At 37.1% G+C, this 21,099-nt stretch overlaps 1 protein-coding gene and 2 long non-coding RNA genes across 28 annotated transcripts; 2 read left to right on the top strand and 1 right to left on the bottom strand.

The window, feature by feature from the left end:
- Positions 1 to 3,073: 3,073 nt before the first annotated feature.
- Positions 3,074 to 5,657, top strand: LOC112494871. 2 transcript variants are annotated; one of them, XR_003060783.1, is made up of 3 exons: positions 3,074 to 3,756; positions 5,153 to 5,303; positions 5,501 to 5,636. It is a non-coding gene; the product is annotated as an uncharacterized LOC112494871 (long non-coding RNA). The 2 variants fall into 2 exon arrangements; XR_003060784.1 differs by having other exon boundaries at positions 3,080 to 3,756; positions 5,528 to 5,657.
- LOC107271142 (inositol-trisphosphate 3-kinase homolog) lies at positions 4,164 to 14,720 on the bottom strand. Of its 3 annotated transcripts, none has more exons than XM_015746781.2 (4): positions 14,156 to 14,720; positions 5,536 to 5,842; positions 4,611 to 5,291; positions 4,164 to 4,530 (listed from the first exon to the last, which is right to left on the bottom strand). In XM_015746781.2, exons 1-4 carry the CDS (start codon positions 14,185 to 14,187, stop codon positions 4,327 to 4,329), a joined length of 1,224 nt encoding a protein of 407 aa, XP_015602267.1. In that variant the 5' UTR covers positions 14,188 to 14,720; the 3' UTR covers positions 4,164 to 4,326. The 3 variants fall into 3 exon arrangements, with proteins under 3 accessions (XP_015602267.1, XP_015602266.1, XP_015602268.1); XM_015746780.2 differs by having other exon boundaries at positions 5,536 to 5,826; positions 14,156 to 14,719; XM_015746782.2 differs by having other exon boundaries at positions 5,620 to 5,826; positions 14,156 to 14,718.
- Positions 5,761 to 20,707, top strand: LOC107271148. 23 transcript variants are annotated; one of them, XR_001538540.2, is made up of 14 exons: positions 5,761 to 5,893; positions 6,319 to 8,486; positions 8,604 to 8,888; positions 9,583 to 9,769; positions 9,841 to 9,975; positions 10,050 to 10,255; positions 12,460 to 12,769; positions 12,829 to 13,613; positions 14,639 to 14,896; positions 14,980 to 15,649; positions 16,174 to 16,282; positions 16,368 to 16,647; positions 16,870 to 16,973; positions 17,210 to 20,707. It is a non-coding gene; the product is annotated as an uncharacterized LOC107271148 (long non-coding RNA). The 23 variants fall into 23 exon arrangements; XR_003060781.1 differs by having other exon boundaries at positions 12,829 to 13,318; positions 13,459 to 13,613; positions 16,368 to 20,707; XR_001538531.2 differs by having other exon boundaries at positions 12,829 to 13,318; positions 13,455 to 13,613; positions 16,368 to 20,707.
- The last annotated feature ends 392 nt before the right edge of the window (positions 20,708 to 21,099 follow it).

Here is a 21,099-nt window from a genome sequence, read left to right as displayed (position 1 = left end):
TATCCCAGAGTACGAATGAGTTTTATTTTTGAATCTCCTATTCCTTCCTATATCTCCATCACTCTCCTCCTAATATATCCTTAAAAACTAAGTTTTTAAAATGTCTTTTGGAAAAAGAAAAGTCCAAAGTGGTAGCACATGTAACATACCACAGATATATTATATTGGATTGATATATTTTAATGTATCTCTAATGGTATTGTTATTGCTAATCTTTTGTAAACCATATGTGTATGTATATCTGTACTTCGTATACTGTATCATTATTGCGTTTGTCGAATAAATTATCTTTAAACACATATACACGTTGATATTCTTTTACCCTATGCGAATACTCCAGAGTACGAATGAGTTCTGTCTCTTTCGTACTCTCCTTCGTCCTAACTGCATCCTTCTCCTACTCCTAATATAATTTGAAATTCAATTCTCGAAATTGCACCTTTGGGAGGCTGTATTTCGGAAACGGCTGGGTTTAGGGCTTTTTCCTTGACATTTTGAAAGATCTTTCAACGCAGAATGTCAGAATGGTCCATAGAAGAGGCTGGTACAGGTTAGATTTCGATAGGGCCACTTTCAAAAAATTCCTTCACTTTTCGGAACTTATGAATATTAAAAAAATTTGCATTAGTTCGAATTTTTGCCGATAAGGGGGCAGCACCTCCTGGGCATGATATATATCTGTACCTCGTATGCTGTATCATTATTGCGTTTTTTCAAATAAATCATGTTTAAACACATATACACGTTGATATTCTTTTACCCTATGCGAATACTCCAGAGTACGAATGAGTTCTGTCTCTTTCGTACTCTCCTTCGTCCTAACTGCATCCTTCTCCTACTCCTAATATAATTTGAAATTCAATTCTCGAAATTGCACCTTTGGGAGGCTGTATTTCGGAAACGGCTGGGTTTAGGGCTTTTTCCTTGACATTTTATGCGAATACTCCAGAGTACGAATGAGTTCTGTCTCTTTCGTACTCTCCTTCGTCCTAACTGCATCCTTCTCCTACTCCTAATATAATTTGAAATTCAATTCTCGAAATTGCACCTTTGGGAGGCTGTATTTCGGAAACGGCTGGGTTTAGGGCTTTTTCCTTGACATTTTGAAAGATCTTTCAACGCAGAATGTCAGAATGGTCCATAGAAGAGGCTGGTACAGGTTAGATTTCGATAGGGCCACTTTCAAAAAATTCCTTCACTTTTCGGAACTTATGAATATTAAAAAAATTTGCATTAGTTCGAATTTTTGCCGATAAGGGGGCAGCACCTCCTGGGCATGATAAGTGGCGCCATCTCTGAGAGAAAGAGTGAACTTTCTCCGATAAAATAATTCCGAACTCGATTTAAAAATCCCATTGTCGAAATTTCAATGAGTAAATCTTATTAAAGAATTTGCATTAGTTCGAATTTTCATCGATAAGAGGGCAGCACCTCCTGGGCATGATATGTGGCGCCATCTCTGAGAGAACGAGTGAACTTTCTAGAATAAGATAATTCCGAAAGTAATTCGAAAATCAGCTATATCACGCTGGTACATATAAAACTATCATAGGGCACTTTCAAAAAATCCCTTTACTTTTTGCAACATGCAGATGGAATAAAAGTAATGGCAGAGAAAATGCAGCATAGCCGAGAAGAGGTGTAGAAGCATAAGGTAAGTGAAGGAAGAAAAGGATGCTGTTATAATGGAGGAGTGTAAGAGAGAGACAGAACTCATTCTTACTCTGGGATATTCGCATAGGGCAAAAGAATATCAACGTGTCTAAGTGTTACAAGATAATTTATTCGACAAACGTAATAATGATACAGTATACAAAGTACAGACATACATACAGACATACAAAGTACATAGTATACAAAGTGCAGCCATACATACAGACATACACATACAGCCCGTGAAAGATTTGTAATAACAGTACCATTAAAGATATACTACATATATCACTGCAATATAATATAAGTGTTGTACGTTATATGCCCTACGACTTTAATTTTTCCTTTTTCCAAAGGACATTTTAAAAACTTAGGTTTTAAGGATATACTAGGAGGAGAGTGATGGAGACATAGTAAGGAATAAGAGATTCGAAAAGTGTATAAGTGTTACAATATAATTTATTTGACAAATGCAATAATGATACAGTATACGTATACAGTATATGGCTTGGGAAAGATTAACAATAACAGTATCATTAGAGACATACTACATATATCACTAAAATATAATACACGTGTGGTATGTTACATGCGCTACCACTTTAAACTTTTCATTTTCCAAATTACATTTTAAAAACTTAGTTTTTAAGGATATACTAGGAGGAGAGTGATGGAGACATAGTAAGGAATAAGAGATTCGAAAAGTGTATAAGTGTTACAATATAATTTATTTGACAAATGCAATAATGATACAGTATACGTATACAGTATATGGCTTGGGAAAGATTAACAATAACAGTATCATTAGAGACATACTACATATATCACTAAAATATAATACACGTGTGGTATGTTACATGCGCTACCACTTTAAACTTTTCATTTTCCAAATTACATTTTAAAAACTTAGTTTTTAAAAATATACTTGGAGAAGAATGATGGAGAATAGGAAGGAATAGGAAATTTGAAAATAGAATACAAAGGTTTGGTGGCAGTAAACAGGGAAGATGTTTTTGAGTGTCTGAGTGTCAATATTTTACTTTATTGATGTCATTAATTGTTTTAATGTTACAAACACTTAATTTATTAATATTACAATTTCTATGTAATTTATTTTCGATATTCTACAATTTCAATTCAAATTTTATCTACTCCGTATATTCTGCGAGATTTTTATTTAGCTTCAATTTTATATTTTGAATAAATTTTGAAAGTAAATCAAGATCCAATAATATTTAGTAAAAATTGAGGTACTACACGGATGTCAAGTTGGCACTTTCTTTCAACTTTATATTTTGAATAAATTTTGAAAGTAAATCAAGATCCAATAATATTTAGTAAAAATTGAGGTTCTACACGAGTGTCAAGTTGGCACTTTCTTAAAAATGTCTTAAAAATATTTCAACAATAAGCTTCTTCAATAACTCTTGAGAAGTTCTATATTTCCCGCTCTCGTTCTAATAGTTGCTTTGGGAATCAGCGGTGAGTAGCGGAGAACCTCTGCCCGACAAGCTACGCGTTCGTGTTCACGTTTAGCTCGACTACGACGGGATTTGCATTGTCGACGGAGGCGATGATCACAGAATCCTACTTCCAGACTTGCCGCTAGGATTTAGCGGCATGATTTTGGTACCACCTAAAACCCTAGCGTAGTGCATCTCCCTGTTCATCTCTGTTGTCACAGACTTCAAGAACTTTCAGATTACACCATTTAGGCACGAATTACATAAATATATATATCCAACTCAACTAGCAGTTTTGAGTACTAAAACTGACAAGTAGCGCCATCTCGAATGAACTTAAAATGGACTCACCCAGTAGTAAAGCGTGCTATTTAATTTCTGCTATTTAGGAACATACTGTGGGACCTAAATTAAATTGTGTTCAAACGTACTCAACAGATGATGCCATATGCAGTTAATTTGAGGACAACGTGGGCGGGAAAGAACACGGTCGGAAAGAATCAGCACAAAACAGCTGCTGAATGCTCATCGTACTAATCCGGACATAAGTCTTCAATAAACTCTAGACCTAAATCAAGAATATTACTGCAGTTAAGGTGCAAAGAAATATGTCATCCTTGCCTAACACCTTCAACATACGGTCAGTATTATCGTAATCACACTGAAAGTGAATGTAATAGAATAATAAATCCAATTTGGATATGTCTATATAGTCTTCATTCGGGTATCCTCGGCAAAATCTAGCTATACTTTCGTAGCCTCTTCCAACCACCATTAGACTCTAATAAACTACCTGTCTAAGGGCCATTTACCTATATTGTATGCACGTCTTGTTTGGAATAAACCTTAACCATTTATTTACGATAATAATTACCATAAAATACGGATTTGGAAATTGAATACTAGTCAAATACTATCACCATTAATGACTTTGAACAAGATATAATTTATATTTATTTTTCCACATTATTACGTATGGTACGCTAGTAAATCCGTATAATTACTTTGTGGCGAAGTGTTGAGGATTACTGAAGGATACAAGACATATAATCACAAGCAAGTAAATGAATTTTATTTAAGAAACATTCGTATAAATAGACATTAAATAATATAGAGCTATAATAGTCAGACCAGAGAGTTTCGCTAATATTATAATTAAACAATAATTTACATTTAAATAAAAAACGGAGTGTGTCAGTCAAACATGTATTTACAAAGTAACATCGATCTCTTCAATGGTCGAGATTAGGTTGTCCAGTCCGAAGAGGAAACCTTCTTCATGATTCCCCTGTTCCCACGGCCTTCTGTGAGTCAAAGTCTTCCCCTCGGGGACTTCGTAGGTCTTCGCGAAGTCAATCAACCAGACACCGACCTTCTCATTGTCGTAAATCATGAAAATACTGCTGCCTATTACCTGCCAAAAGATCAATACTATTAACGAGAGATTCCAAAATTTACAAGCAATAATTAACTGTTTACTCGAAGTAACCGTACCTCGTGAGTCTGGAAGTACGTGGACTCCTCGAATTTGGTTCGCAATTTCTTAAGACGTTCCAGTAACTTTTTCCTGGTGTCTTCGCGACCCGCGAGAAAGCGGACCATGGTGCTGAGTACTTCCTTGTGCGATTTGACCTTCTTCAGATCAGTAATAGGTGGCGCCCCAGGTAACTTCATAGCTTCAATTCTAAATCCATGACTGCAGGTGGAACTTTGCTGTTCTCTGAATTGCATATAACGCAATTTCGTAACAGCACGCTGCTCGTGTTCTTGGGCGGTCGGCGCATTTGGATCAACGGCAACCATCTTCTGGTAGAGGTCAGGCCTCGCGACAGTCTTAGACACTTCAGATTCAAGAAATGTCCTAGTTCCCATCTTAATATCCATTACATGAGGATCGTTGAAGCCAAATAAAAGATCCTGAAGCTCGATGAAGGTATCACCCTTGTATTCAACTTCTCGATAATACGTTGGAACACAGTCAAACATTGTCTCATCCTTGCTAAGAGCTTCGTAAACCATCCTCTCGGTATTTTCAGAACCACCAGCACGTCTTTTCCACACGGTACCAGGACCGGCTGGTGCGAACCCATCAGGATGTCCTGAGAGTTGAAACCAGGACTTGAGTCTGTTCTTAAGTATAACATCACTAGCAGGAGCAGTCAGGTCCAATGCATTCTGTAAAGCAAAGTAAGTTCTAATTAATTTATATACTATGAACAAGCATATTTAAATAAAAATGCAATCAATGCAAATAAAAATGCAAAAAATGCAAATTGCAGCATTTTAATTCTATATTAAGAAATCGGTCAATGAAAATCTAATAAAACCCTCTGCCAAATAGATACATATATTACTGATCATCTCTTAACAAATTATTTCTTCAGTGGGTAATCATCGTGTCTTTTCCGAAGATACCCACCAGAGCAAGAAACTTCAAAGAGAGATCTTCATCAGGCATCGAGGTATCCGAAAGAACGAGAGGAAATTGTTCCAGCTTCCGTACCGTGGCAGGGTCATTAGGAAGTTTAGCGACAATGGTTGATCCAAGTCCCGCGTTGTTATTATTGGATCTATTTCCGGCGGAGGTGCTTCTTCGCCATTGACGGAAGACGGCTGAGTAACTACCGGAAGGAGCATCCTTCGACCGTCTCTGGTCCTTATGCAGGCTGGATTCGTGGCTCAGGCGTGATTTCTCCTTATTAGACGAAGGCTGTAACCAGAGAAACCTACTAAGAATTTAATGCAGCCGAAAATATAACTGATTCCTATTCTATAAGGTAATTAGCTGTATGGCTAAAAATTAACCGTATATCAATCAGTACTACCAATGGAATTTCTGTCAAAATTTTTTAATTTATTGACACTTGTATACCGTGCAAACAAGTACATAAAGTTACCTATTTACTTTTGACGTCCGTTTCCTATTTGTATATTGATACGCAAACGCTGTTAGATAGATAAAGCCAGTTGAATAGATTAGCTGAATAGCATACAAGTTCTAATTGCATTTACGCACTGAACCTTCTAATTGTTTACATGCTTGTAAGCATTATTGTCATGCTCATCGTCATAATTTATGTTCAACAAAATTATACAAAGGCGTCTGATCGATGAGTGTCGTTAACTACAGTCGAAAAGCTTTTTCGCTATTTCTCGCGTGTTCTATATATTAAATAATAAATTATTGTTTTATTGCCAACAGAAGCGGCGCAATTGAACAAAGAACACAGTAGAAAAGCATCGAGGAAGTGTCCGCAGGTGATTGATGAGACGAATATAAACCGATGAAGAAATGTGTAATTATTTAATAAGAAAAAAAGTAGTATTTGATCGTTTCATTAGGAAACTGAAAAAATACAGCTGCGTGTAAGCAAAAACGTCAAACCAACTCACGCCAGTGAGAATTATAATATACGTTCTTATTCGTCTTTATATATCTGTATATAAAGTTCCTGATTTTGACTTACAAAGTCATCGAAACTGTTAATAGATTCAAGATGAAATTGTCATCTCATCTCATAAATACAAGTGGCATGCGTTTCTATCTTAAAAACAAATAAAAAAATAAGCCGTTCTCTGATAACCGATGCTTTCTCATTATACAAGCACTTTTTTTTTTATTTAACAAACTAATAACTGCTTACCGTCAAAGTGAATGATTTGAGTTACCGGTCAAGTTATGGCATATTTTAAAATACCAGTCTATCGGGTCAAAACGAAAGCAAAAAGAAGACGTAGGAACTCGAGTTGGCGTAAAGATTTTATTGTACGGTTGGTTTACGTAGGATAAATGAAATGCTTTAAAAAATGCAAAACTCAGTCCTGTCAACCACAAAATACCAATCGCGTGTTGATGACATAATTAAAATATGCAAAGAAATATGTTCTGGTACGATGTACACGAAACTGTCCCTGCTGTACATTTATACATACAACTGTTACATCCAAATCGACATTATAAATGGAAACATTTCTTGGACAACCATTAGCCCGCGCAGTTGTATCAATGAAATATATTTGCCAAACGATCTTTTATTTTTAGTGTCAATACAAAGAGTATACATTAACAACTGTAATAATAATGACTAATTACGATTATACAGAAATCTACTGCTAAATCTTAAAATACCAATTTAAGGCGACTGTCTTATTAAGTGGCTCTGTTTTACCTAAAACAGAAAATGACTAATACAACGAACTGACAAGCCTGTCAATTAAAAATAACTGCCGGCAGCTAAAAATGTTCTAAGAATCTTGTGTCGATTTTGATATATGGAATCGAACAGGCCTTAGCCTATTTCTAGACCAAAAACAATAACCCCTGTTCGTATGCCGTTAACGTAGCCTAAGTAAAATTCACACCACGCAAACGGTATGAGCCATCGTGAGTTATTTTGGGAACAAAATAATAGCGCTGTCCAATATTGGCAAAGTACTGTAGTACGAGGCTTAGTAAATAGTATGCTTATGTAGCGAGTTTTGATTCTATCAGCGACGGCTTCGCGATGACTGTTCAGTAGCTATTCCATTATTGGCAATGGAATATACATATTATACGTGCGTACAATTTTCGCAATGGTTTGTAGGAATGTCAGGGAGTGTTTGAGAATTGGCACGTCGCGAATATCGATCCAATCTAAAATTCACTTGTAGTATAAACATCGTTGTGTTTATCATCGAGCGTCGAATGATAATACGTATCGTAATGACACGATAAAAATCTCCGAGACGTTTATTGCCAATGTTTCGATTCGAAAACTCGCGCGCACTTCGCAATGAGCCACCAGGGTTATTCGTGGCGTTGGGTTCTGATTGTAAAGCAGTTATTAATCGCACGGTGAAAACTAATTTTTAACGGTCTTTGGGTTTAATAATTTCATCGATAACAATATATCCGAGTGGCTGCAGCCTTCTCTCGTTATGTTTCATAAATGCACAAGGCGGGCCCACAATGTATATGTATTACAGAGATCGGTATTTCGTTTCGTTGATATCTTATTCGAATCGTACCTATAGTTCATTACCATCCATTTTATGAGCCTTCGGATTATACGTTTATGCGAAGAGTTACGCAGCAATCAATTGTTAATCCTGAATTGAACGTCAGAAAGGAGATAAAGATCCATACCGAGAGGAGCACTGAGATTTCCATCGATTGACAAGAATACGCCATGACAGTTTTGCATTAGCCTTGGGATCAGTAACCTCCAATATAAAGTCTAACTCGTTCCGCTTGACGTACAACGTGCATATTGCAACTGTGATTTTAATCAAACATCTAATCATTGCTGTCGTTTGTGTATTCACATCTTAATTCGATGTACGAGTCATCAGTGTACAGAACAAGATCATAAAGTGCTGTATACAATTGTAAGTATGCAATGACATCACTTTACAGACATGTCCGCATTTCTATAGGGCATTAAGAATAGATTTTATATAACGTCCTGCGTTGTTTCTTCATGATACACATGATCAATGGAACAGTTGTTGCTAGATAGAACGAGTTCGAATAATGTGCAGGCGAGCACGCAATTCACATATGTATGTGCATTGGGTCTGCGCACCACGAATGGCGTCGCAGGGCTGCGGGAGAGTTACGTCACGTAAACATTCGGAAAGCGACAGAAAGCGTTACCAAGCACTTCGCATTGTGATGGGGGAATAATACACAGGACGGAATTAGGTCGAGAAGGATATCAAGACTGGCGTTTCAAGGATAAATGAACTAAAATTCAATCACGAAGAACCGATGAGGTATCACGAAAAAAGGTTATGTATCGTCACGACGGAGTTGACAGTAATTTTCGTACGACCGTGGGTGCTGTGCGTGACGATTGATATATCCAGCAGAATCGTAATGTCGTGTATAGTCGTGCAATTATAAATTACGTAGGTTTCGCGTCGATTTCGCGATACGCCATTAATTTTAATCTTCCTTCTATCAAGGACTCTTTCTCGAGGACAAGGAAATTCTTTGCGCAAATTGTTTTTCGCACGTTCGAGGTTCACTGACACCCTCATTATGCGCTGCATATAGAAACAGATATAAGGGGATGTGAACGTGGCCTTCCTTGAGAAAAGTCGAGGACAAGAATTCAGGGAGGACAAGGCAGGATACGTTATTGAAAAGAATTCGCGGAAAGACTAGCCGGAAGTGATAGAAGCTTATCGAGGATTCGATGCACGAATTACTTGTTTACGTGTTGTCTTTTTTATTTATTTTTTATTTCACTCAGCAATCAACAGCACAGGAATACCCTACGTGAGTGTACACTGCTTACGAAATCAGTGTAATCTTTATTTTGTGATATATATAGTATACGCGAATCTTGAAAAAGATAGTGAAAGAAATAAACAAAAGAAAAACGGAAAAAATATTCTTTATTGTTGATGCTAATGTAACTGTTGAATTTTCTGATTTACTATTAAGCACACTGTGTCTACGATACTCATATTATTCCAGGTAGCATGTCTCATTCCACCGATATGGCAACATTGGATTCCCAAGAAGTGGTACAACGCCAGGTTAACCCCTTGCATTTGGAAGCCGTTTCGCATTGATGCAACGTTCGTGCCGATGTCTCAGAGCGAGGGACAACCAGGTATAGAGGGTTAGTAAAGAATAGAAATACGCAATTCAACGTGAAACCGTATGCATTAGTTTACGAATGACGACAGAGGCGTTGTCGAAGAACGAATAGTGATAACTTAACGCTTACAGTGCGCGACTAGTTCCGCAGGACGTCACGTGACCCGGCAAAGCTCGTCCGATTACATACACGCGTACTTCCTTGCGAAGGAATCGCGCATGAAAGGCATGCATAATTGAAAAAAAAATAAAAATAAAAAAATAAAGGTACCATTATTTTCTTCACCCGTGTACTACACGCTAAACCGAATATAATACTCTCTATTTCATATCACTTCTAGCAATTCGTCACCATCCCACACGATCAGCCCACAAGAAGTCACAGCAATTACTTTTGTCATGGTCGCCATTGTTCCTCGAGCGTGTCGCAGAGTAACCCAACGACGTTCCGGTTTAACTTTCAAATGGTTCGAATCCCGCAAGAAAGATATTTCGCGTAGCACCTTGGAACTGATAAGCAGCTTAACGACGGCCACCTCTCCACGTCGTAAGTTCCTTTTACTGTTAATTTCATACCCGAGCACTTTAATTTCGTTGATAGCTCTAGTGTGCGCATACTGATGTATCATAAACAAATCACGCTATGCGATATCACTCGCACTCAACGAATTCAATAAGAAATATCGCTACGGTAAATCGCTCAACTCTCAAGAACCAAGCGCCGTTGGACACGCGTTCACGTAACGACGGCGCGCGTAAACATATCAGAGCCACGAGATTATGAATGAAATTATTTTCTGCTATGGCGCGTAATTACGCTCCACTTACAGCGTTACATTTATAACTCGTTATAAGCTGCACTGAGAAGTCGAACGAAAGTGGCAAATGGGTAGCGCGATCTCTTATAGAAACGATAGGCGCGGTTAACGTATGCAGTTAAGCTATTTCTTTATCTTTACCTATGGTAGATTTATACCTGATAATTTTATAATGGAACGAATGATTATACAGCGTTGTATATCGCAATGATAACAAGGTGGGTATCTTTCCTACAGTGACTTTTATCGCTGATTCTACGTTTCAGCTGAGATTGCACTGACAGCAAGGATATCATTTATGAAGGAAAAGATTTTTTGAAAAATTCGTTACCTCGACTCGATCAAATGTCCCAGGACCTCGGGAAACATTTTTGTGTCTCCTTGACTAAAGGAAGTCGAGAGATATGCAGCTATGTGCGTCCTCAATGTTAATTATGACAATGAGAGATATATGTATACGTATCTCTCTGTATATCAGATCTCAATGACATTCCACGACGATGAAGAAATTCCTAATGATTTACTATGCACTGTGTAATCCATGGGTATAATTAGTTTAGATTTTTACACGATGCAATTTCGTATGATTCACTACCGAGCTGTTAAAAAAAATGTGAAACGTAGCTCTTGGCGTGGATAATGACATCTGTCGTCTGTGAAATTTCAAAAGTAACGCATAAAAGTCGACGATGATGAGGAAATAAATAAAGATACTGATTCGGTCCATACATTAATTCTATGACTTGGCTCTCCTAGGGATGATTGTTTTTTATTGTGAGATCATCGTAACAGAACTGTTATTTTCTTCTCTATTTTCGCGATGGTGACAAACTTGCTCAAAGTGACGAACGTAACGTTAATGTATCACTAGTATCATATTTTAATTGGTAAATAGTATGAATATTCATAGCTATTTGAATTAGCAAAGAAACAGCTGTTTTAGCGATTATGACGACACGAGGCAGTGACATATCGGATTTTCTGGCAATTTAGCAAACGGAGAATAATAAGATCCAAAGTCGAATTTTTATACGCGATATACCACCTTTTTAAGCTATTTATTAACTTAGCAGAAATAGATTCAATCAGATTTTCGCAATGTATAAGCTCGAGATAAGACGTCATCTTTATGTTAATATTAATCTATGAATTTGGGTATGCTAATAAGATACGTATTTATGGATAATGCGTCACACTTGGGAATAAACAAATTAAGCATTTTCGACGTATTGAAAGATGTTCCGTTTTCACGTATGACCCTACAGGAAGAGACAATTTATATGTCACAGCCGGATTTCAATATTCATGCAGACGGTTGATAAATGATCGCACGGTTTAACCGGAGGAGCGAAGGGGAGAATAACAGGGGAGGGGGAGAGTGTAATAATAAAAAAAGGGAGGTCAGACAAGGGGGGAACATGACATCGGTGCTAAAAGTCAAATGGCAAATCACTTTAAAAGCCATTATGCGTCATTTGGCCAAGAGTTATCGAAGTGAGGATTATTTAAAAGATAAAAGACGACGAATAACAATGCCGAGAGTGAAAAAAAAAAGAAAAATCGAATTGACATTAAATACGAGGAGAGCCTGTTGCGTTTAGCAGACATTATGCAAAAAGATGGCGCGAGCGAAGTTTTTAATCGGAATTACGTCAAAGTTTTGCCCAAGAAGAGTATATTTCTGGATTTTATCTGTCTTTCGATATTCTTGACCTGTACCGATGTTAAAGAAGTGTTGTTTTTCTCTAGAGGAATGACGTGCTTGTGGCGAACATTGCATGTACCTTATTTTTTATTTACACAATTTGTAGTGCAACATGTGGCGCCTTATTCGAATGTCTTATTTTCTTGCGTTCCCCTTTATATTTTTACATCACTTTCTCGGGTCGGTTTAAATACGAATTTTTGACTGCCATCTTGACAATGTTTACAGATCAACGCCTAATTGTCGCGGACAATCTCCCTCAGTCGCTCACTATAATAGTCATTCGTACGAGAACACTCATAGTGTTTACGTACGATAGAGTCAAAGCTTAAGAAATGTAAATCTTGTCCATGTTTGTAATCAAGACCAGAACAGAGCCCGAAGCACCAAGAGTAAATTACGATATCGCCAAGACCTGATAAAGAGAATGGCGTCTTCTCTGCTTGATGTTATTAACGATATTATAAACATGGGACTTTAGAACGGAAGTTTGAATTTCAACGTGATACACCATGAAAGAAGATTGGGTATAATTGCTGTATGTTTTTAAAGCGTCATTAACGAGAAAGCTAATTAACTGTCTTATTTAAACCGCAGGCACGATACGTAAGAGATGGAAGCAAGAATTATGGCCAGAAGGAAAAAAAAAGGAGTGAACGAGGCCGCACGCGTCGTGTCGATCAATAATTCCGCTCGAAAGTTTCGGAAGCCTTGATCATCGCGTGTATTAGATATGGCACGACACGTGCACCAGATCTACAGTTGGACTGACAGTGGTAGATCTAAGATGGAACATTCACGTCGACGCAAGAGAAACGAAATTTATATTTTTACAAAATGCGAGTCTATATGACTGTGTATCTTTTCGTTACTCTTTATTGTTTTCTCTACAATTCCTTTTTTTATATGGAGTATGCGTTTCGTCAAAGTTCAATAATATTAGTGATTATTCTTGATGTAACGTGCTAAGATGGCAGTTTTGTATGCTTCTTTTTTCTTCGCTAAGAGATCGTTGATACTGTAGACTATCAAATGTCGAAACGATGTTCTTTGGACATTCTGATTATAGAAGCCGTTTTTCATCTTGGTAAATTCTCAGTCTTTCTCTATCATATATAATGGTCCCATGGTAATTTCAATGGCGGTTCACGAGAATCTAGAACTTTGTCATATAATTTGCCCAGACTGTCCTCAACCTTGATAATGTTCCCGTTCTGTCCTAGGAAGTCCGTAAACCTTGAGGTGTGTCTACGTCCTAATGCTTTCCCAACCGTGCCAAAACTCGTGCACTACGAGAATCATCCAATATGTTGAATGGGAAGAGGAAAAATATTTCAACATATTAAAAAAAATAGCAAGTGGAACGATTACTAGAGTAACAGGTGTGCATAACGCTTGATAAGTATGTCAACATTTCAATGCATCTAGACACACGTAGAAATTGCAACGGAATTTCAAATGACATTATCGCAATACGGTCGGAAGCGAAGAGTATCGCCAACTATTTACTGACCCTTATGGCGTCATTTTATTGAGAAAAGAAAAATAATCACTGATATTTACGAACGTTGCATGTTTCATGTACACTTTGGAAATCACGTATCGCAGTGGTACGTGCTCCTTGTACAAAAATCAGCATACAACTTACTACAGTAAACATAAAAACAGCGTTTAAAATGCATCGTGCAGGTACGCGAGAATTTCACTGATTAAATAAATAAAAGAAAAATTTCAGTAAAGAAAATGTAAGGTGCACAAGTGTCAAGCATTCAGGCTCGACCGCGCCCTTTTTTTCGTAAGTTCATCGTAACGATAGTAAGTAGGTTCAGAGAATGAGGTGAGGTTAGTTTGACAGTAACAATGCTCGTAAGATACAAAAAAGCCAACTCTCTGCTGATAATCTAATCTTCTAGAACTCTCGTACCTTGTTGAAGTGTGCCTGGAGAAGCCGCTCATACTGATCAACAGCTCGTAAACAGATTCTGGTAGTAAATGCTTCCATCCGAGTGGGCAGGGGTGCGTGGCAGACACTGCTGGACATTATTCCGTACGAGAGAGTCTGTTTATATATCTTGATAAATAATCACTTATAAAGCCGAATTGTATTGTATCACAACTTATCACGCACGCACTCAATAATATAATTAACGGAGTATAAACGCGTGTGTTATTCGCAAGAAAGCAACGTTCCTTTCGGGTCGGCTGTTGGGTTGAATGTAACCAGAAGCCAAGCTAACCTCGTTCGAGCACGAGTTCACGAGTTCATTGCAGCACGAGAGCGTCGCAATATCCAAGCATCACAGAATGCTTCCGAATAAATTTATCCCATTAATCTTCACCTAATGTATTTTCTTTTATTCAATTTATAATACTATTTGATGTTATAACAGTGTGTATATTCTTCTAGCGTTCCGTACGATGCTCGAGTTGGAGCCGGTTTGACGATAATGCGGCGTGCGCCGCTTGCTGCTTCGCTATACTCAATAGAGGAGAGAGCACGAACGTCATTTTATCGCCTTACGTGCGCACCCGACTCTCTCGTCTCCCACTTCTTCCAAACCGGTGTATATGAGTACCCTAAAGCCACTGTCAGACCCGGGTAGCGTATTCGTGGACCGGATTACTCTCAGCCTATTACAGCTGTACCTCATGTTTCACAGGAACGGTAATGACTCGAGTGTGTGGTCCAGATTAATTACATAAATTTAGATTTTTTTACTATTTCTTATGTGATATTCATTTCATCAGATGATCCATACGGCGGCGTTGTTTTAATCGCTTCGAAAGAAATTGGATAACGAAGAAGTTGATGAGCCTTATGACATTATTGGAATTTTACATGGAAACCTTTCTTCACCATTTTTATTACTCCATGGAAGAACTTTTCTAAGGCTCTTTATGGGCAATAACCACACATGCTCTGTATACACGTACAGATGTGGATTCCAGTTCAATTTTTCTCCAGGTATACTGTGATATCAGTAGCAGACAGAGATGATGTGATTCTTGAGATGAGGATTAATAAACGTCTCTCGTTTATAATCTCTAATCTGTGTGAAAGAGTACGTTATACTGGTAACCTTGTACCGTCTAGGATCTATATGCCTATTTAGGTATGTATAGAATGTAATAGACGAAGACTAGTTTTCACAAAGTACGCCTCCTTTCTCTCCGGATCTGTATATCTTTGTATGATAAACAATTGAGAATCGAGGAGGAAAAAAATTGAAGAAAAAAACTACCAACCACTTATTCGTCATTCCGTGGGTGTTTGGAATTAAACACAAACTTGCCCAATTGGATCCGGGATAAAAGGGATGCTCTGAAAAGTTTGAATTTACATTGGAAACATAGATGACAAAGTTTCCGTTGTTCGCACAATTTTTCGTGACCTCATCGCAGATCCCACGATTATATTGTAAGCCTGTGTTCTATGAATCATATTAATTCTACGTCATACAAACCTAACGTGATCCATCGTTTCTGAGCAACTCTCCTCGAAATGATCATCCACGTTATTGAACAGAAATGGAAATCAAAAGATAAATTTGATATTGGATATTCGTCACCTCTAGAAATCGAGAGACTCGAACGATTCAAGAAAATAATTGATTTCGGTCTCCATAGTGAATATTGCAGGATTATAATATTTTAAGTTACACAGAAAAAAATAGGACAACGTTTTCTCGTGTAAGACTGTCATCAAAGAGATAGTTTGTATTGAGATAGATATTTCACAGGCCGATTTTCGTTTCTGTAGAAACACGTATTGAAAAATGTTTGATCAGTTTCAAAAGAGTACGTATCTCTTGTAGAATTCTTATCGACGAAGAGTATTGGTCTGTAGTAGGATAACGGGGGCAAATATAGATTAGTGGAAAAAAATGGCCTTGTTAACACGTGAATGATACGTGACGTGAGTCTAAGTCCTTATATTTGCAGAGGTACAAGAAGGAATGGATCAAGAATGAGGAAGATCTAAATTATATGAAAAAAATCTCTAAGCATTTCTCTGATACAGCAAATACCTTATCGAACAAAAATCTTACTGGTTTGTACGAAGAGACATTTTTACGTTGATCATCCGCAGTTTGGAAGGTGGAGTTTACTTGGATAACCTCAAAATTTTTTTTTAGTCACAAGATGATCCAAATGACTCGATTCTTGAGCATCGAGAGAAACGTTATTACCCAGGACCTGTTCTACGTCTTATACCGACAGAATCCATTGCCCTTCCTGCTCCGGCGATGCCGAAAAAATGACCTACTTGCGAGAACAACGAGAGAATCCACTGCTCTGTACAATTGGCCCACATTTCTCAGTTCCTGGTCTGAAGTCGTAACCGATAAACGTCACGTAGCTGTAATTACGGCCATGATACTTACGGTTCTTGAAGGGCCGATGACGCAAGCTCGGGTACTGTTTTCATTCATGAAATTCTGCTTGGAAGGAACTTGACTCATTTCCTTTGACGATTAATTGAAATTTATATATTTAAAATCATTTGACTTCCTTTCGCTTGTCTCTGGTACACGCTAGTTGTATGTTACGATTCTTTCTGTAAATAGTCTGCTTCAATTTAATAATTAACGTATCCTGAGGTTTTTCACTGAAACATAAATTAACGTTTACAAATAGTCAACCTCGAGGATACGCTCCTGGCTCGTCAAGGCTGCCTTATCGTGGGAAGTATACTTTACAGCATGTTTCTCAACTACATCGTACAGGCAGCACATGTATACGTATGTACATACCGTATCGTTATGCACGCAAGAACATGCGTCGCTCCACGTGGTGCTAACACGCGTCAGCTTGCTTTTTTTACTTTTAAAGATTTCCAGAAGTGCAGAATTTATCACCAGTAACAATTAGCAATTTCAAATGCCGTAAACGAGTTTTACCATAATTATATTGTCTGAAAACAAACACACTGTTAATTATGTTATACTGTATTACTGTATGTGTTTCTTCATTCCAGCTACAAGATGCGATACGCAGGTATATGGAAAATAATATCTCCGTGACACGAAAACCAAGTGGTCATAACACAACGTAACATCTAGGAGAGTCGCGGAATAGATGGAGCATTAGCATCTGATTATATTCTCTGCTGAAATATCTATCTGTAACTATTTCCGCGACGCAGTTATCTACGCTCGAACAACGTTAACTTCAGTGGGAAGACGATCGATAATTTCGTTATTGTAGATTGTCATAAATTTGCGTACAGGAATCAGGACGCCCATATACTAAGTTTCGTATATGTATGCGTATACATGCGCGTTTAAGAAAAGGAAAGAAAATCTGTCAGGGTTCACAAAGTCTTACCGATTACGTTTATCATATAGAATTATGCAATTGTTCAGCAAATGAATATATGCCGGTTCAAGGTTATTGAATGTAAATGAAATGCAATCACGAAATCGCGTGGTTCCATATGTAAATTCGTGTAAAAATATATCAACGCCATCCAGTATTGACGACTGAATAGGGCACCGATGTAAAAACGAATTATTATACTCCAGTTATTCAGCTACTAAAGGTCATTAATTACTTGCATCTCTTTAACCACCCAGCCGTGAATCATATATTCAACTATTTGTGGCCTACAATTCTTTTATACTCTTGTACCTGGGTAATGAATGCCGAGTTAGGCCGTTTAATACTTAAATTTATAATTCCAATTAATCGAGTTTCTAACGAATATAAATAGTCCTAACTAGTACAAGGTATCCAGCTTCATAAAAGCCGTCCTGCATGTGTTTACTTTAAAGATAAAATGGAAAAACCACGTCCATGTAGGTAATAGCATTGCGTAATTAATATTGCTGGTTTTCAAGCCCACAAATTCAATTTTATATGTATATGTATATCCTAATTTTATTCTACAATGTACGAGTTAGTCCAAATCATTTATCGTTTTCAACGTGGACATAAATACCAGTGCTAGAATATAGAATTTATTGTGTAATTATACGTCGCAACTGATTTCGCTATATCTTCTGCCTAATGTGTTATTTACAACGGACGGCTCTGGCGCCAATACGCGTAACCGAAAAGGAAGCTTTCGTGATATCGAACGATTAAGTTGCCGGATATTGCTTGTTAGCAAACAGCATCTCTGTATACGAAAGAACAAATTTCATGCGTAGATTTCGTGGAAGGTGTTAAAGAAATTCAGCGTTTAGTTGGATGAACACTAACCTGCGTCAATATGTAGAAGAATATATAAACATATGAAACAAGTCGCCGGAAAAATTATGCAGAACGTGACAATCCTTGCTGATTTATTATTTATCATATTACCTGTATGCGTACAATTATAATTAAATATTAATGATCATGCGTAGATCTTTACATCCGTAACGGATTCGTTGCGACCGAATTTTTTATATATAAATTGTCAAGTCTCAATTCGGTGATGAATTGGTAACATTATGCTTGTTTGTCAATGTTTAATTTAAAAGTAACAAAAAGAAACATAGGTGCTTTTATGAATTTTTAGTATAAAAATTTGCAAAATGTTTTAGTTAGGACGTGTTCGGCATAAATGCATTTTTATGTACACAGAGAATGGTAGACGTGTGAAAAATTTTAACTGGAGAGGAAAAAAACACCTTGACCAATTGGTCGAGGAAAAATACCTATGCCGATTTTTGCGTCATTGGTCCTCGTCCGATTTTATGTGATCATCAAAATGTGTCGGTCTACTCGTAAATTCGTTCAGGAAACATATTTCCATCATCATGAATACCAAACATTCAATGTTTATACGCTAAAATTATTGTTCAGTGGTGAAATCGTCTATTGTTTCACGTGGTATACATCCGGAGGTTAGGAATACAGGAGATACAGTTTTCTGCGTTCATTCTTATAAAAGCTATTGAAAGTGAATGTATATCATTGATTCTGTCCTACCTTTGTTCGCAAATATATCGGACTACCGATATTTACTTTTTTCCCGTTTGCGACGAAATTTATCACTCGTTATACACACCTATGGCCTACGCACGTAAGTCGATCTCTCTATATCGCAAATCTCGATTAAAACAGTACATTTTCGAAAGTTTTTCGTGCGCGCCATAAAAAATATCTCAACTTGTATAACGAGGATGTCGATACTTTAAAAAATATGAGCTTCCGTCTGACAGAATTCTAAATTGATGTAAAGCCGTTCGCCAATTCTTGATCGAGCATGCTCAATGTATTTTTACAAATACGCCGGACTAACGTAGACACGGTTTGACGTCAGAAGACCAGATCGTATGTTTGGATTGATTTTATGGTCAAGAATGGTAATAATAAGGCCAACGGCAAATTAATTTTGGTATCCTCATATGACGTGCATTCGTATTGTGAATGATAAGTTTACTTGCTAATTTATTGTTCACTGCGCACTCCCATTCCACACATGAAAGAATGCTCCCTTATTGGCGGGACATATCGTACGATTATATGGCTTGGGTATAGTAATTGGTAGACGATTGAATATTCTCTCAAATGAATATGCACATTAACGATAAGAAGTTTAATAACATCATTCATGACGTTAATACGATCAATGATTTTTTTTCACTTTAGACATATACACAACCTCGATTTTCCTATGACTCTTCTTATTGACCAATGCGTAATGGCGTTCATATATAGCGCGTGGGAACTCGGCGCATCTTCATAGGCTTGGTTACGTGATAATGCACTTATTTTCCATGCACCGAATGTCGTTCATTGACACCGTCAGTGTCATTATGCCTTGAAGATAAATATATCAAAAGTGTGTAAGGGTCGTTCAACTTATAAATTGCATATATCATACATATATATGTATCAATATGAATGTGTATACACTGGGGTATTCACCGCAAATGTACCACCTGAAGTTAGCGCATCCACTTGATTCGGATGGTAAAATCATTATGCATTTGAGTTGACAATTCGGGTGTATATGTTATATTAACGGACGCTTAATTCTATAAAATCAGATGAGGATTTTCGTAATTAACGAAACGAACTCACTACACGAAAGTTCACAAACTTAAATTTAAATAAAATCATCATTTTCCTTCTTATTTTTTAGATACCAAGATCATGCGAAGGAATGCAAAGCACGAATCTTCGTTCTTGTTTATAATTCACTGTTTAAAGTTGACACCTGATGACGGAATGCATATTAAGTTACACGCTCGACTATGAGAAATATTCCACTGTTCTAACAATCCATTAATATATACGTATGAGTTTTAAACAGGATTATTTCTTTAGGGTGAGACAGAGAACCCGGATATCATGGAGTAGGTAAAAGATGTTGATGTCACGTAATAAAAATTGTTTTGTTATTTGAAGTGAATTCAAAAATATTTCTCAAGTTTTTCTTCCCTTTATCCTTTATTTTTACACGTCTATTTTTATTAGGTAATGATTGTCCACCCTGTGTCACCGTTCATTTAATACATGTTAATAAAAATGATGGCTACTACTACACGACGTTCCTTTCATGTTAGTCACGTTACGTAACTGCATTCAATTGCAATGTTTACTTTTGTACGAGAGGATTGTTGGTCGGCTTCGCTATGCAGATAAGCAAACGAACCTCTTCGTGTTATCTTAAAAACAAATTTTTTGTGCGTGAGATATTAGGAAAATTCAAGATGTTTTAATATTGGCCTAAGCTGATATGCAGAGTATATTTTTGATGAGGTGAAGTATTCTTGAAACTGTCTTTTGTTTAACATGAAAACGGTTTGACAAGAGTTATATAATACACTTCTTGCATTCGGTGTTTACTCAAAGTCCGACGATCCTGACTAGAGATGAATAATGCAAATGCATATCAACGGTTGAGAAATGTTCTATTTATCGTACGTATCG

The sequence above is a fragment of the Cephus cinctus genome, unplaced genomic scaffold (genome assembly GCF_000341935.2).
Source record: "Cephus cinctus unplaced genomic scaffold, Ccin1 Ccin1_scaffold0921, whole genome shotgun sequence".
Taxonomy (NCBI): Eukaryota; Metazoa; Arthropoda; class Insecta; order Hymenoptera; family Cephidae; genus Cephus; species Cephus cinctus.
Note: the sequence above shows the minus strand (reverse complement) of the source record. Positions and strands in the feature narration are given on the sequence as shown.

Excerpts from the sequence above, each read along its gene's own strand:
- LOC107271142 (XM_015746780.2), bottom strand. The coding sequence starts at position 14,272 with ATGTCCAGCAGTGTCTGCCACGCACCCCTGCCCACTCGGATGGAAGCA. Across the intron at positions 5,827-14,155 it reads TCCAGGCACACTTCAACAAG|CCTTCGTCTAATAAGGAGAA; the intron begins GTACGAGAGTTC and ends CTCTGGTTACAG. Across the intron at positions 5,292-5,535 it reads CTTTGAAGTTTCTTGCTCTG|AATGCATTGGACCTGACTGC; the intron begins GTGGGTATCTTC and ends TTTGCTTTACAG.